The 15441-nt window shown below is 37.6% G+C and overlaps 1 protein-coding gene across 2 annotated transcripts in view; it reads left to right on the top strand.

Annotated features, from left to right (window-relative positions):
• C12H1orf185 (chromosome 12 C1orf185 homolog) overlaps positions 1-13935 on the top strand; it is a 46371-nt gene extending 32436 nt beyond the window's left edge. The window contains exons 4-5 of one of the 2 annotated variants that reach the window (XM_063627565.1): positions 11804-11840; positions 13553-13935. In XM_063627565.1, coding sequence (XP_063483635.1) covers positions 11804-11840; positions 13553-13857 — 342 coding nt within the window. In that variant the 3' untranslated portion in view covers positions 13858-13935. The remainder of the gene's footprint in view (positions 1-11803; positions 11841-13552) is intronic. The other variant, XM_063627566.1, reaches the window with a different exon arrangement.
• Positions 13936-15441: the final 1506 nt, after the last annotated feature.

The raw sequence follows: 15441 nt of genomic DNA, 5'->3' as shown, positions 1-15441 counted from the left end.
GATGACAGAGCAAAACTCTGTCAAAAAAAAACAAGAAGTAGAACACTCCTCAGAAAATGCAAAAGAACAGAAATCATAACAATCTATCTCTCAGACCAAAACACAATCAAATTAGAAATGAAGACTTGCAGTGAGCCGAGATCACGCCACTGCACTCCAGCCTGGGCGACAGAGCGAGACTCCGTCTCAAAAAAAATAAAGAAATGAAGACTAAGAAATTCACTCAAAATCATATAATTACATGGAAATTAAATAAACTGCTCCTGAATGTCTTTTGGGTAAACAATGAAATTAAGGCAGAAATCAAAAAGTTCTTTGAAACTAGTGACAACAAAGGTGCAACATACCAGAATCTCTGGGACATAGCTAAGGCAGTATTAAAAGGGAAACGTATAGCACTAAATGCCCACATCAACAAGTTAGAAAGAGTTCAAGTTAACAACCTAACATCAAACTAAAAGAACTAGAGAACCAAGAGCAAACAAATCCCAAAGCTAGCAGAAGACAAGAAAGAACCAAAATCAGAGCTGCACTGAAGGAGAATGAGACACAAAAAAAACATTCAAAAGATCAGTGAATCCAGGAGCTGGTTTTCTGAAAAAAATAAAATAAAATAAAATAGACCACTAGCTAGACTAACATAGAAGAAAAGAGACTGTTCAAATAAATACAATCAGAAATGACAAGGGGGATATTACCAGTGACCCATAAAAATACAAATAACCATGAGAGAATATTATGGACACCTCTATGCACATAAACTAGAAAATCTAAAAGGATAAATTCCTGGACACATACACCTTCCTAACACTGAACCAGGAAGAAATTTAATCACTGAACAGACCAATAATAAGTTGTGAAATTCAGTTGGTGATAAATAGCCTACCAACCAGAAAAAGCCCAGGACCAGATGGATTCATAGCTGAATTCTACCAGATTTGCAAAGAAGAGCTAGTACCATTCCTGCTGAAACTATTCCAAAAAATTAAGGAAGAGGGACTCCTCCCTAACTCATTCTATGAGGCCAGCATCATCCTGATACCAAAACCTGGCAGACACACAAAACAAAAAGAAAACTTCAGGCCTATATCTTTGAAGAACATTGATGCAAAAATCCTCAACAAAATACTGGCAAACCAAATCCAGCAGCACATGAGAAAGCTTATTCACTGTGATCAAGTAGGCTTTATTCCTGGGATGCAAGGTTGGTTCAACATACACAAATCAATAAATGTGATTCATCATATAAACAGAACTAAAGACAAAAACCACATGATTGGACCGGGCACAGTGGCTCATGCCTGTAATCTCAACACTTTGGGAGGCCAAGGTGGGCAGATCACCTGAGGTTGGGAGTTCAAGACCAGCCTGACCAACATGAAGAAACCCCATCTCTACTAAAAATACAAAATTGGCCAGGCGTGGTGGCACATGCCTGTAGTCCCAGCTACTCGGGAGGCTGAGGTAGGAGAATCACTTGAACCCAGGAGGCGGAGGTTGCGGTGAGCTGAGATCATACCATTGCACTCCAGCCTGGGCAAGAAGAGTGAAACTCTGTCAAAAACAAAACAAAACATGATTATCTCAATAGATGCAGAAAAGCCTTTCAATAGAATTTAACACAACTTCATGTTAAAAATTCTTAATAAACTAGGTATTGAAGGAACATACTTCAAAATAATAACAGCCATCTATGACAAACCCATACCCAACATTGTACCGAATGGGCAGAACCTGGAAGGATTCCCCTTGAAAACAGGCACAAGACAAGAATGCCCTCTCTCACCACTTCTACTCAACATAGTACAGGAAGTCCTGGCTAGGGCAATCAGGCAAGAAAAAGAAATAAAGAGCATCCAAATAGGAAGAGAGGAAGTCAAACTATCCCTGTTTGCAGATGACATGCTCCACTATCTAGAAAACTCCATTGTCTCAGCCCAAAAGCTCCTTAAGCTGATAAACAACTTTGGCAAAGTCTCAGGATACAAAATCAATGTGCAAAAATTACTAATGTTCCTATACACCAACAACAGTCAAGTTGGGAACCAAATCATGAATGCAATCCCATTCACAATTGCCACAAAAAATATAAAATACCTAGGAATACAGCTAATCAGGGAGGTAAAATAACTCTATAACTACAAAACACTGCTCAAAGAAATCAGAGATGACACAAGCAAATGGAAAAACTTTCCATGCTCATGGATAGGAAGAATCAATATTGTTTAAATGGCCATACTGCACAAAACAATTTATAAATTCAATGCTATTCCTATTAAACTACAATTGACATTCTTCATAGAACTAGAAAAAAATCATTTTATTTTATTCTATTTTGATTTTGATTTTTTTTTTTGAGATGGAGTCTTGCTCTGTCACCCAGGCTGGAGTGCAGTGGTGTGATCTCAGCTCACTGGAACAAAAAAGAGTCTGAGTAGCCAAGGAAATCCTAAGCAAAAAGAACAAAGCTGGAGGCATCTGCACTTCAAACTATACTATAGAGTTACAGTAACCAAAACAGCATGGTACTGGTACAAAAACAGACACATAGACCAACAGAACAGAATACAGAACCCAGAAATAAGGCCACACACCTACAATGATCTGATCTTTGACAAACCTGACAAAAACAAGCAATGGGGGAAGAATTCCCTATTCAATCCATGGTGTTGGGATAACTGGCTAGCCATATGCAGAAGACTGAAACTGGACCCCTTCCTTATACCATATACAAAAATTAATTCAAGACGGATTAAAGACTTAAATGTAAATAAAACCCAAATGTATAAAAACCCGGGAAGACCACCTAGGCAGTACCATTCTGGACATAGAAATGGGCAAAAATTTCATGATGAAGACACCAATAGCAATTGCAACAAAAGCAAAAATTGACAAATGGGATCTAATTTAACTAAAGAGCTTCTGCACAGCAAAAGAAATTATCAACAGAGTGAACAAACAACCTACAAATGGGAGAAAATTTTTGCAAATTATGCATCTGACAAAGGTCTAATATCCAGCATCTATCAGGAACTTAAACAAATTTACAAGAAAAAAACAAGCAACCCCATTAAAAAGTGAGGAAAGGACATGAACAGATACTTTTCAAAAGAAGACATACATGTGGCCAAGAATCATATGAAAAAAAGTTCAATATCACTGATCATTAGAGAAATGCAAATCAAAACCACAATGAGATACCAGTCAGAATGGCTATTACTAAAAAGTCAAAGCTAGACATGGTGGCTCATGCCTGTAATCCCAGCACTTTGGGAGGCTGAGGCAGGTGGATCACTTGAGGTCAGGAGTTAGAGACCAGTCTGGCCAACATGACAAAACCCCATCTCTACTAAAAAATACAAAAATTAGCTGGGTGTGGTGGTGCACACCTGTAATTCCAGCTACTTGGGAGGCTGAGGCAGGAGAATCACTTGAACCCAAGAGGCAGTGGTTGCAGTTAGCTGAGATCATGCCACTGCACTCCAGCCTGGGTGACAGAGACTCTGTCTCAAAAAAAAAATAAAAAATAAAAAATAACATGCTGGTGAGGCTGCAGAGAAAAAGGAACTCTTACACACGTTATGGGAGCGTAAATTAGTTCAACCATTGTGGAAGACAGTGTGGCAATTCCTCAAAGGCTTAAAAACAGAAATACCATTTGACCCCGCAATCCCATTACTGGATATTACCCAAAGGAATATAAATTGTTTGATTATAAAGACACATGCATGTGTATGTTCACTGCAGCATTATTCACAATGGCAAAAACATGGAATCAACCTAAATGCCCATCAGTGGTAGACTGGATAAAGAAGATATGGTACATATACATTATGGAATACTATGTAGCCATAAAAACGAATGAGATCATACCCGTTTCAGGAACATAGATGGAAATGGAGGCCATTATCTTTAGCAAGCTAACACAGGAACAGAAAACCAAATACTGCATGTTCTCATTTATATGTGAGAGCCAAATGTTGAAAACACATGGACACATAGAGGGGAACAACACACACTGGGGCCTGTAAGAAGGTGGAGGGTGGGAGAAGGGAGAGAATCAGGATAAAATAACTAGTAGGTACTAGGCTTAATACCTGGGTGATGAAATAATCTGTATAACAAACCCCCATGACACAGGTTTACCTGTGTAACAAACCTGCACATGTACTCCTGAACCTAAAAGTTAAAAATATATATATATATTTAAATTAAAAAGACATTTATGTTTGTACATCACTTATTTTTATTTTTAAAATTGTGATAAAATACACATAACAAAATTTACTATTTTAACCATTTTGAAGTGTACAATTCAGTGGCATTAAGTGCATTCACGTTGTGCAACCATCACCACCATTCATCTTCAGAATTTGTTTGTTTGTTTGTTTTGAGACAAAGTCTCGCTCTGTTACCCAGGCTGGAGTGCAGTGGCGCGATCTCGGCTCACTGCAAGCTCTGCCTCCCGGGTTCATGCCATTCTCCTGCCTCAGCCTCCCGAGTAGCTGGGACTACAGGCGCCTGTCACCACGCCCGGCTAATTTTTTGTATTGTTAGTAGAGATGGGCTTTCACCATGTTAGCTAGGATGGTCTCAATCTCCTGACTTTGTGATCTGCCTGCCTTCACCTCCCAAAGTGCTGGGATTACAGGTGTGAGCCACCATGCTGGCCCAGAATTTTTTTTTTTTTAAGACAGAGTCTTGCTCTGTCGCCCAGGCTGTAGTGCAGTGGTGCAATCTCAGCTCACTGCAACCTCCGCCTCCCAGGTTCAAACAAGTCTCCTGCCCCAGCCTCCCAACCAGCTGGGATTATGGGTGTGCGCCCCTATGCCCAGCTAATTTTTGTATTTTTAGCAGAGGTGGGGTTTCACCATGTTGGCCAGGCTGATCTTGAACTCCTGACCTCAAGTGGTCCACCTGTCTGGACCTCCCAAAATGCTGGGATTACAGGCATGATCCACTGCGCCCAGGCCATGATGTCTTTTCTTTTACATATGGATGATTTGATTTGCTAATATTTTACTTACATTTTTTACATGTCTGTAAATGAATGAAATCAGCCTCAAATTTCCTTTCTTTTTTTTTTTTCCCAGAGACAGAGTCTCACTCTTGCCAACCAGGTTACAGTGGAATGGTGTGATTATAGCTCACTATAACCTCAAACTCCTGGGCTCAAGCGATACTCCCACCTCAGCCTCTCGAATAGCTGGGATTACAGGTGCTCGTCACCATACCTGGCTAATTTTTGTATTTTTTTTTAGTAGAGACGGGCTTTCACCATGTTGGCCAAGCTGTTCTCAAACTCCTGGCCTCAAATGACCCTCCCACCTTGGCCTCCCCAAAGCACTGGAATTACAGACATGAGTTACTGCACCTGGCCAAATCTTCTTTCCTATACTGTGCCGCCAGACCTTTGTATCAAGGTTATGCTAGGTTCATAAAATGATTGGGGTAGGTTTCTTCTTTTTCTGTACTCTGAATAGTTTTTGTAAAAGAGTAAAACTATTTGTTTTTTGAATGTCTGTTAGGCTCAAATAGTCTTGGATTTAAACTGCCCTTGTAGGAAAATATTTAACTATTAAATCTATTACTTCACAGTGTTGTGTGACAAGGATAATTATTTATAGGAAATACAATATAAATGGTGCCCCCTAGAGTTACTATTGTTGTCTTAGATTTTCATTTTTTCATTTTTTAAAACTTGTACGAACCATTATCATCATTTTTGTATTTTTCTCAGTAACACTTCAGTAACACATAACCCAAAATCTTAGTGCCTTATAACAGCCAAGGTTTATTTCCCACATTACATATCATCTGTGGGTCAGCATTGGCTCTACTTGGCATGTTCTTTTCATTCTGGTATCCAAGCTGAAGGGATAGTCTCTATCCTAGAACATCCTTTCCTTGTGACGGAAGAGAGATGTGGAACCACAGTGTTGGCCCTTAAAGCTTCTATCTAGAAGTGGTCACTTCTGCTCACATTTTATTGGCCAAAGCAAATTTCTTAGTCAAGCTTGATGTCAGTGATTCAAAAAAAGTATAATTAGCTCACTGAGAATGGCAAATAATTAGGAACAGTAATGCGCTCTACTACATACAGGTACCATACAGTCAGTGTTTACTTAGATTTACCAGCAAATTGATCACTTTCATTGTCTTTCATGCCTGGAACATCAAACTGTTATTCTGGGATGACTTTTCTTTTTGTGCAAATTACATCCTTCAGATTATTTTAGTGGGTATCTTTTGGTTCCAAACTCACTTAGTTTTTGGTCATCTGAAAATGACCTTTTTTATTCTCTTTCCTTCAATGGATTCTAGGTTGACACTTCTTTTCTTTTAGTAGAGGGAAAATATGCCTTCTGGTTTTCATAGTTGCCACTGAAATAATACTAGCAGTCTAATCATAGTTCGTTTTTGTTCAGTTTTTCTAATGTGTATCTTAGGTTTAGATTGCTTTATTTATGTTTAATGTTGGTTGTGATTTGTTTGGCTCTATGAATCTGTGGATTTTTGCCTTTTTCAATTGTGTAGAATTGGTATCATTTGTTCCCCACATGGTTGGTATAATTCACTAGTCATCTAGAGTGTCCTTTATGGAAAAGTTTTTAGCTATGAATGCAAATTCTTTGGTAGACATAGGGCTATTCATGTTACCTATTTCTCCTAGAATGAGTTTCAGTTATTTGTGCCTTTCAAGGGATTTTCCACTTCATCTAAGTTGTCTAATTTATTGGCATAAAGTTGTTCATGATATTACCTTATTACTTATTCAATGTATCTGGTATCTATAGTTGACATTCTCTTGCTCACTTCTGATATTTATTTGTGTTTTCTCCCTTTTCTCCCCAATTGTTCTGGCTAGAGTTTTATCAATTTTATTAATATTTTCAAAGAACTGTATGCTTGTTTTATTGATTTTCTTTGTTGTTTTCTATTTTATTGATTTCTGCTCTAGTTGCGTTATTTCTGAGCTCAGACTTTTGATAGGTTAGCTCCACCCAATTCAAAGGAATAAGTGATCAGACTCACCTAATGTAAATTATTGTATCTTAGTAAGGAGAAGTGGAGAAGAGAACAAAAATATTTAAAGGAAATAAATTTTCCTCTAGGAAACTAGAGAAATGGGAAGAACTCTACTGAAGTTTTGCTATGTTCAACAGATGTGTACAGTGATATTAAGAAGAGATAAGGCCAGGGATGGTGGCTCATGTCTATAACCCTCGTACTTTGGGAAGCCAAGACAGCAGGATCACTTGAGCCCAAGAGTTAAAGACTAGCCTTGGCAACATAGACAGACCCCGTCTCTACACATCCAAAAAAAAATTAGCTGAGTGTATAGGCACATGCCTGTGGTTCCAGCCACTTGGGAAACTGAGGTGGGAGGATCAGCTTAAGCCCAGGAGGTTGAGGCTACCATGAGCCCATGATTGCACCACTGCATTTCAGCCTGGATGAGAGAGTGAAACTGTCTCAAAAAAAAAAAATCTAGTACTTATAATTAGCCCTGAGGTACTCCAAACTTTAGAGATTTAGCACTAGTCACTGTGGTAGAAAGAGAACCAAGAGGTGTCCCAAAAGCCTAAGGAAGAAGGTGTTTAAGAGGTAGGAGTTATGAACTGTGTCAAATGTGTGTATGAGTGTGTATTTTTATTTTTTCTGAACCACTTGAAAGTAGAATGCATATTCTTTTCCTTCACTCCTTAATACTTCAGTGTACACACTAAGAATGAAGATATTCTCTCATATTATTATAGCTTAGTTTTCAAATTAGGGAAATTTAATATTGATTCAAATGCTCTCATATATATATAATTTTTTTTCTTTTGAGGCAGAGTATCGCTCTGTTGACCAGGCTGGAGTGCAGTGGCACCATCTTGGTTCACTGCAACCTCCGCCTCCCGGGTTCAACCGATTCTTCTGCCTCCGCCTCTCAAGTTGCTGGGATTACAGGCATGCGCCACCACACCTGGCTAATTTTTGTATTTTTAGTGGAGACAGGGTTTCACCATGTTGGCCAGTCTGGTCTCGAACTCCAGACCTCAAGTGATCTGCCTGCCTCAGCCTCCCAAAGTACAAGTGCTGGGATTACAGATGTGAGCCACTGCACCCAGCCCAAATACTCACTTATATTTTTATAGCTTAGTTTTCAAATTGGGGAAATTTAATATTGATTCAATGTTTTCATATAATCTAAAATCCATATTCCATTTTTGTCTATTATCCCAATCATGTCCTTTACAGAATTGTTTCCCTTTAGCACAGGATCCAGCCCAGAATCACATTTGCATTTAATTGTCATGTCTCTTCAGTCTTCCTTATTCAGGGACAATTCCTCAGCCTTTCTTTGTCTTTTGTGATATTGGCATTTTTGAACAATCCACGACAGCTATTTTATACGTAGTAGGTGGCTCCTCAATTTGGCTTTTCCTCGTGATCACATTTAGTTTATCACATCTAAAGGCATACAGTGTTTATCTGTGGATTTTTGCCTTTTTCAATTGTATATAGAATTGGTATAAATTATTCACCAAATGGTTGGTATAATTCACTAGTGAAGTCATCTAGAGTTTCCATTGTGGAGAAGTTTTTAGCTATGAATTCAATTTCTTTGGTAGACATAGGGCTATTCATGTTACTATCTCTCCTTGAATGAGTTTTGGTAATTTGTGCCTTTCAAGGGATTTTCCACATCATCTACATTGTCTAATTTATTGGTGTAAAGTTGTTCATAATATTCCCTTATTATTTATTTAATGTATCTGGTATCTATAGTGATATTCTCTTGCGCACTCCTGCTATTATTTTTTGTTTTTTGATTTTTGTTTTTAGGCAGAGTCACTCTGTGACCCAGGCTAGAGTGGCATGGTGCAATCTTGGCTCACTGCAACTTCCACCTCCAAGATTCTCATGCCTCAGCCCCCAAGTAGCTGGGATTACAGGTGTGCACCATCATGCCTGGCTAATTTTTGTATTTTTAGTAGAGATGGGGCTTCACCATGTTGGCCAGGCTGTTCTCAAACTCCTGGCCTCAGGGGATCCACCTGCCTCGGCCTCCCAAAGTACTAGGATTTCAGATGTGAGCCACTGTGCCCAGCCTCACTCCTGAGTATGATTAATTAGAGATTTTAGATTGATCACACAATCAAGATGTTTGTTTTTTGTTTTTGCCACACTGTATTATTCCTATTTTTTACCCTTCCGATTAATAAACGACCTGTGTGAAGACATTTTGAAACCATACGAATATCCTTCTCTTTATCAAACTTTACTCTCTAGCTATACAAATTACTTGTGCCTGAGTAAATCTTAACTAAACTGTAGCAAAATGGTGATTTTCCAACTCTGCCATTCCCATCCACAATTGTCATTTAGCTTTATATGAATGTAAGGAAGCAGCTGTCCCTTCTCTGTCATTTTATTGCCACTATGGATTTGTGGATTTCTATTTCATTCAGCAGATTATAATCCATTACTACCATTATTTAGATGCCCAAATTTTCCCAAATTTAGTTAGTAGGTACTGCTTCAAGATTGTTCTTCTGTCTTTTTGATATGTTCCCATCATTTTTTAAATTATTCCATAATTGCTGATATGTAGCATCATTTTTAACAGTTGAAAGAATATGCATTGTATTAATATCTATGTATCATAATGCATTTAACTATTTCCTTACTCGGGATTTTATAAAAATTAATTGATTAATTAATTATTTTGAGACAAGGTCTTGCTTTGTCATCCAGTCTGGAATGCAGTGGCGCGATCACGGCTCACTGCAGGCATGACTTTCTGGGCTCAGGAGATCCTAGCACCTCAACCCCGAGAGTAGCTGGCTCTACAGGCATGCGCCATCGTGCCCGGGTAATTTTTGTATTTTTTGTAGAGATGGGGTTTTATTATGTTGCCCAGGCTGGTCTCTAACTCCTGGGCTCAAGGGATCCACCCATCTTGGCCTCCCAAAGTGCTAGGATTACAGGTGTGAGCCACTGCACCCAGCCATAAGCTTGGGATTTCAAACTGCGGGTTTTAAAAAACAATGTTGGATGAATATTCTGATAGCTGAATGTTTATACAAAACCAAAATTATTTACTTGGCATAATAAATTTCTAGAAGTGGATTTATTAAGTTTCACTAGAAAAAATTCTACCGGTGTACATGTAGCAGTATATAAGAATGCCCATTCGGCATTCCCTTATTTGGGGTAGAATTTTAATCAGTCTAGGGCCTTAATCTTTGGTTCCCAGACCAGCAATATCAACATTACCTAGGTGAGCCTATTAGAAATGCAGACTCTTATACCCCATCCCAGACCTACCAAGTCAGAATCTGCATTTTAACAAGCTCCCAGGGTGATCTGTCAGCACATCAAAGTCTGAGAAGCAATGTTCTAAAGTAATTTATACAGGAGTCACAGAATGAATTGGTCTTAAATCTAGCCAAGGTAAGGCCAGGAAGCCCATACTGGCATTTGTTAATGAAAGGTGAAAGTGACAAAGAATTAAAGTTGGCTTTGTAAAAAGTGCTGGTTGGGTGCCTGTAATCCCAGCACTTTGGGAGGCTACGGTGGGAGGATCACTTGAGCCCAGGAGTTTGAGACCAGCGTGGGGAACAAAGTGAGACCTCATCTGTACAAAACATTTTAAAAATTAACCAGGCATAGTGGCATGCACCTGTTGTTCCAGCTACTCAGGAGGCTGAGGCAGGAGGATCACTTAGGCCCCAGAATTTGAGACTGCAGTGAGCTGTGATCATGCCACTGCACCCCATCCTGGGTGACAGAATGAGACCCTGTCTCAAAAAAAAAGGGAGTTATTCTAACAGAATGAATATAAGTATCCTAAAGAAGCTTTTTTGGGAGACTGGCAAATGCAGATCAGCACAGAGCACTGACACGTTTTCTCCCAGAACATAAGACATGATACTATTATCTCTCCAGCTTCATCTTCACTCACTCCATCCCAAATGGTCTATGCTTTTGCCTATTGTTTATCTAGTGATCCAAGAAAAACTTGAACTAGAATCACTTGCAGAATGTGTTACAATGTATACTCCCAAGCCCACTTCTAGAGAATCTGTTTCAGTAGGGTCTGATATTATAATCAAGAATAAGAATTTTAACATGCACATCAGGTAATTCTAATGCCCTAAAGTTTGAGAACTACTACAACACTACACTTCCCAGAACATATCTGGAATGTATTGTTTAAGCAATGTTTTATTTGCTATAAAAAAAATTCCCAAGCCAGGTATGGTGGCGCGCACCTGTAGTCCAGCTACTCAGGAGGCTGAGACAGGAAGATCACTTGAGCCCAGGAGTTCGAGGCTGCAGTGAACTATGATCATGCCACTGCACTCCAGACTGGGTACAGAGCAAGACCGTGTCTCTAAAAAAATAAAAATAAAAATAATATTCCCATTTTTATACAGACCTTCAACCAGAATTCACTTTTTTGTTATTATTGCTGTTAGTTCATTAAACAAGTCTAGGAATTCTCATTTTTTAGCATTCTCTAGTTACGACCAAGTTTCTGAGGATGGAGAGAATGAATCCTATTTGAACTGTTATTCCTTATTTTGGAGACTGCCTTTTTGGACCAATCCAAATTCATTTCAGATGATACTTCAACTTCTTCTTTTCTGTCAATATATTTTGGTGAAAGAAATTCATACTGTGGAAAGAAACATTTTCCATTAAAAATTATAATGTTAAAATGTATTACTCTCATATAAAATATATGAAAGAAGTTATATCAAAAATTATTCTGATTTTAAAATACAAATAACTTTTTTTAATGTAGGAGGAGCAAAGAAAAAAGGAAGCAGCACATATAAAAGGTATTTTTTTTTCAATAATTTATTAGAAGAAATCTTAATGAACTTTAGCAATTCACGTCTTGAGGAATCAAGAGGCTTCCTAAATGTCATCTAAGTATCTTAATGGTATGAAAATGTAAGGGAAACATTAATTTATTAGTATGTAAAAGGGCATAAATTTTTTAGAAAAAGCGAAACTTGCAATATCGCATCTTAAACTAAAGTGAGAAGTTTTAATTTTTATCTCTTATTTGTACTCAAAGGTATCATAGTCAATGTCACATAGTAATGCTTGAGGATAAAAAGATATTGCATATTACATCTTAGTACCTCAAAACATTGCCTCTTACATAATTTTAGAGATGCTGAATATAAAATATAACAAGATATTTTGCAGAGCTTTAAAAATGTAGAAAATACAAAAGTTAATATGTTTAGACCAGGCATAGTGGCTCATGCCTATAATCTCAGCACTTTGGGAGGCCAAGGTGGGCAGATCACTTGAGGCCAGGAGTTCAAGACCAGTCTGGCCAATATGGTGAAACCCTGTCTCTACTAAAAATGCAAAAATTAGCTGGGTATGGTGGCACAGGCCTGTAATCCCAGCTACTTGGGAGGCTGGGGCAAGAGAATCTCTTGAACCCAGGAGGCGGAGGTTGCAGTGAGCTGAGACTGCCCCAATACACTCCAGCCTGGGTGACAGAGCAAGACTTTGTCTCAAAAAAAAAAAAAAAAGTATGTTTGCAAGAATGGCCTTATACATAAATTTTTAAAAAAGAAAAGTTAATATGCAAAATGTTATAAAAGATATTATAGAATATTGTATAAATATTATATTTTCTAAAACAGCATATTTTAATGGCAAATGTGCAGCCTAAATACTATAATGGGAAAAGCATGAGACAAAGTAATGAAAATCTAGGCAGCTAAGATCTATTTTGTATCTGATCTGTAATGGGTCATTTATCCAAGTCTGTTTATTATTTTCGTGAAGTGGTGCTAATAGTAACTACCTTGAAGAATTATTAAGAGTATAAATAAGATATAGAAGTATATCAAAATGCTTTGTAAATTGAAAGTCTCTACAGGAAGATTTGTTATTATTATTGGTATAAAGCCAATTCATACACCATTCCCAATGCAGACCAAGTATTTTCTAATACATGCTTAAGGAGGCATGTACTTTTCTTTTTTGAAGTTTAGTTGTCCCTATTTTAAAATGAAACAAATTAGTTATAAAATCCTTTGCTCCAAGTAGAAACTATGTATATTACAAATGTTTTTTGCTTGGTTTTGAGTTTTAAAGATTACTGTAGTAGTTATTTCTAATATCATAAATAATTATTTCTTTCTCAGAAAACTTTCTGAATTTGTAATGCAATATTTACACAAATTGAATAAGTGAAAAATGATAGTTTATTAATTATGCCAGTATAGTTAAAATTTATTTTTAAAACAAGGCAATCAGTCCTTTCTGATTTTAAGGAACATTTTGAAACATTTCTAGCCTAATTAGTCTTTTTCTGTTTAAGCAGGTTGATTTAATTTAGAATAGTCTTTTCTATTCTTGATTATCATGAAAATATTGCTAATTCCTAATTACATATAACACTATGTAGATGATAGCAACTCAGAATTTCTTTATAGCATTATCCTGCCCATTCTGACATTGTCCTTATAATTAAGAGTTGGCTTGTGAATATATAATATTCATAGTAAATCTGTTTTTACAGCAATTAAAGATCATTCTAAAGATGAATCCCGACTTGCAACAAAAAATGTCATTTGTGATCCCTCAGAGACCAGCTCCGCAACAAATCGCAGCAGTGTTACATTAAGCTTATCAACATTACCATCTGATTCTTATTACAGCCGAAGTATAGAAGCAGCTGATGACTGGTTTTCTGATGATTCTCTAGTGAAAAGGAACTCTCCAGGGCCTTCTCTCGGGGAACCTCTAATGGAAAAAGTATTTTCATACCTGTCAACCATTTCATTAGAAGAGGGTACTGAAAGTGTACTGAATGACACTTTATGATCATCAAAAAGATGACCACATTAAGGGAAAATGTTCATGAAGAAACATAGAGGTTGAAATACAAAATCTTCAACATAATACTGAATGACTTTTTTCTTTTGAAACCTTGTATACACTGAAATCAGGTAAAGTTGAAACTGAATTATCAGCTTCTGAGTCTCTTAACATGTCCATGCTAATATTACTTTTTTTGTTCTTTACCATAGAGCGGCTCTACGTCCCTTGCTGGTTCTTATTTCTAGAAACAAAATTAGGAAGAACTAGAGTGATATCATGAACATTAAGCTTAACTTATTGTATCTCATCCAAAGACATATTAAGTAAAATGAGTGTATGTCAACAAATAGGAGAAAAACATTTAAAAATCTTCAGCACAAAAATAATATATATATTTTCTTTGAGACTGAGTCTCGCTCTATTGCCCAGGCTAGAGTGCAGTGGCGTGATCTCAGTTCACTGCACCCTTCGCCTCCAGGGTTCAAGCGATTCTCCTGCTTCAGCCTCTTGAGTAGCTGGGATTACAGGCACCTATCACCACGCCGGCTAATTTTTGTATTTTTAGTAGAGATGATGTTTCACCATGTTGGCCAGGCCAGTCTCGAACTCCTGACCTCAAGTGATTCACCCGCCTTGGCCTCCCAAAGTGCTGGGATTACAGGCATGAGCCACTGCGCCTGGCCAAAAAAATATATTTTTGAATAAAATATCCACAGCATTTCCTTATACTTTTGATGTTTTCAATTTTATTTCAATGTGGGTAGGGCTGGGTGGAATATCTATTAATTTTTCTGAATTTAAAACACATAAATTACTTATAATTCAAATATTACCATGTTATGCTTTTAGTAAGCAGTATAATTTTGCTCCTGCAAGATAGCTTGAAATGCTGAATCCAGAAAAGAGGCCAGGCACAGTGGTTCATGCCTTATATAAGAATTATTATATCTTACACAATTGTAAGAGGAACCAAGGAAGTGAAGTTTAAGGAGAGAAACTAGAGAATCAGAGAAGGAGTCACCAGCAAGATAATCTGAAACTCTGACCAAGAGATCTTTTGAAAAATAAATAAATAAATAAAAATAAAAAGTAAAACATTTTTTTAAAGTGAATAACTAGAGAAACCACTGTCCAACTGCCACAGTAAGACTGTAGAGGGGAGGCTTGTGGGAATGTTTACAGGAAGCTATGCATCAGCAGCAACTGCCTTTGGGTGTACAACCTAGTTCCGTGATTCCTAGCCTGGAAATATGGGATAACATTAAAAAATTTATTTTATTTTTATTTATTTATTTTATTTTTATTTTTATTTTTATTTTTTGAGACGGAGTCTCACTCTGTCACCCAGGCTGGAGTGCAGTGGCAATGGTCTTGGCTCACTGCAACCTCCGCCACCTGGGTTCAAGCAATTCTCTGCCTCAGCCTTCCACATAGCTGGGATTACAGGCGCCCGCCACCACGCCTGGATAATTTTTTTGTATTTTTAGTAGAGACGGGTTTCACCATCTTGGCCAGGCTGGTTTCGAACTCCTGACCTCATGATCCAAACACCTCAGCCTCCCAAAGTGCTGGGATTACAGGTGTGAG

This window comes from Symphalangus syndactylus, chromosome 12 (genome assembly GCF_028878055.3).
Source record: "Symphalangus syndactylus isolate Jambi chromosome 12, NHGRI_mSymSyn1-v2.1_pri, whole genome shotgun sequence".
Classification (NCBI taxonomy): domain Eukaryota; kingdom Metazoa; phylum Chordata; class Mammalia; order Primates; family Hylobatidae; genus Symphalangus; species Symphalangus syndactylus.
Note: the sequence above shows the minus strand (reverse complement) of the source record. Positions and strands in the feature narration are given on the sequence as shown.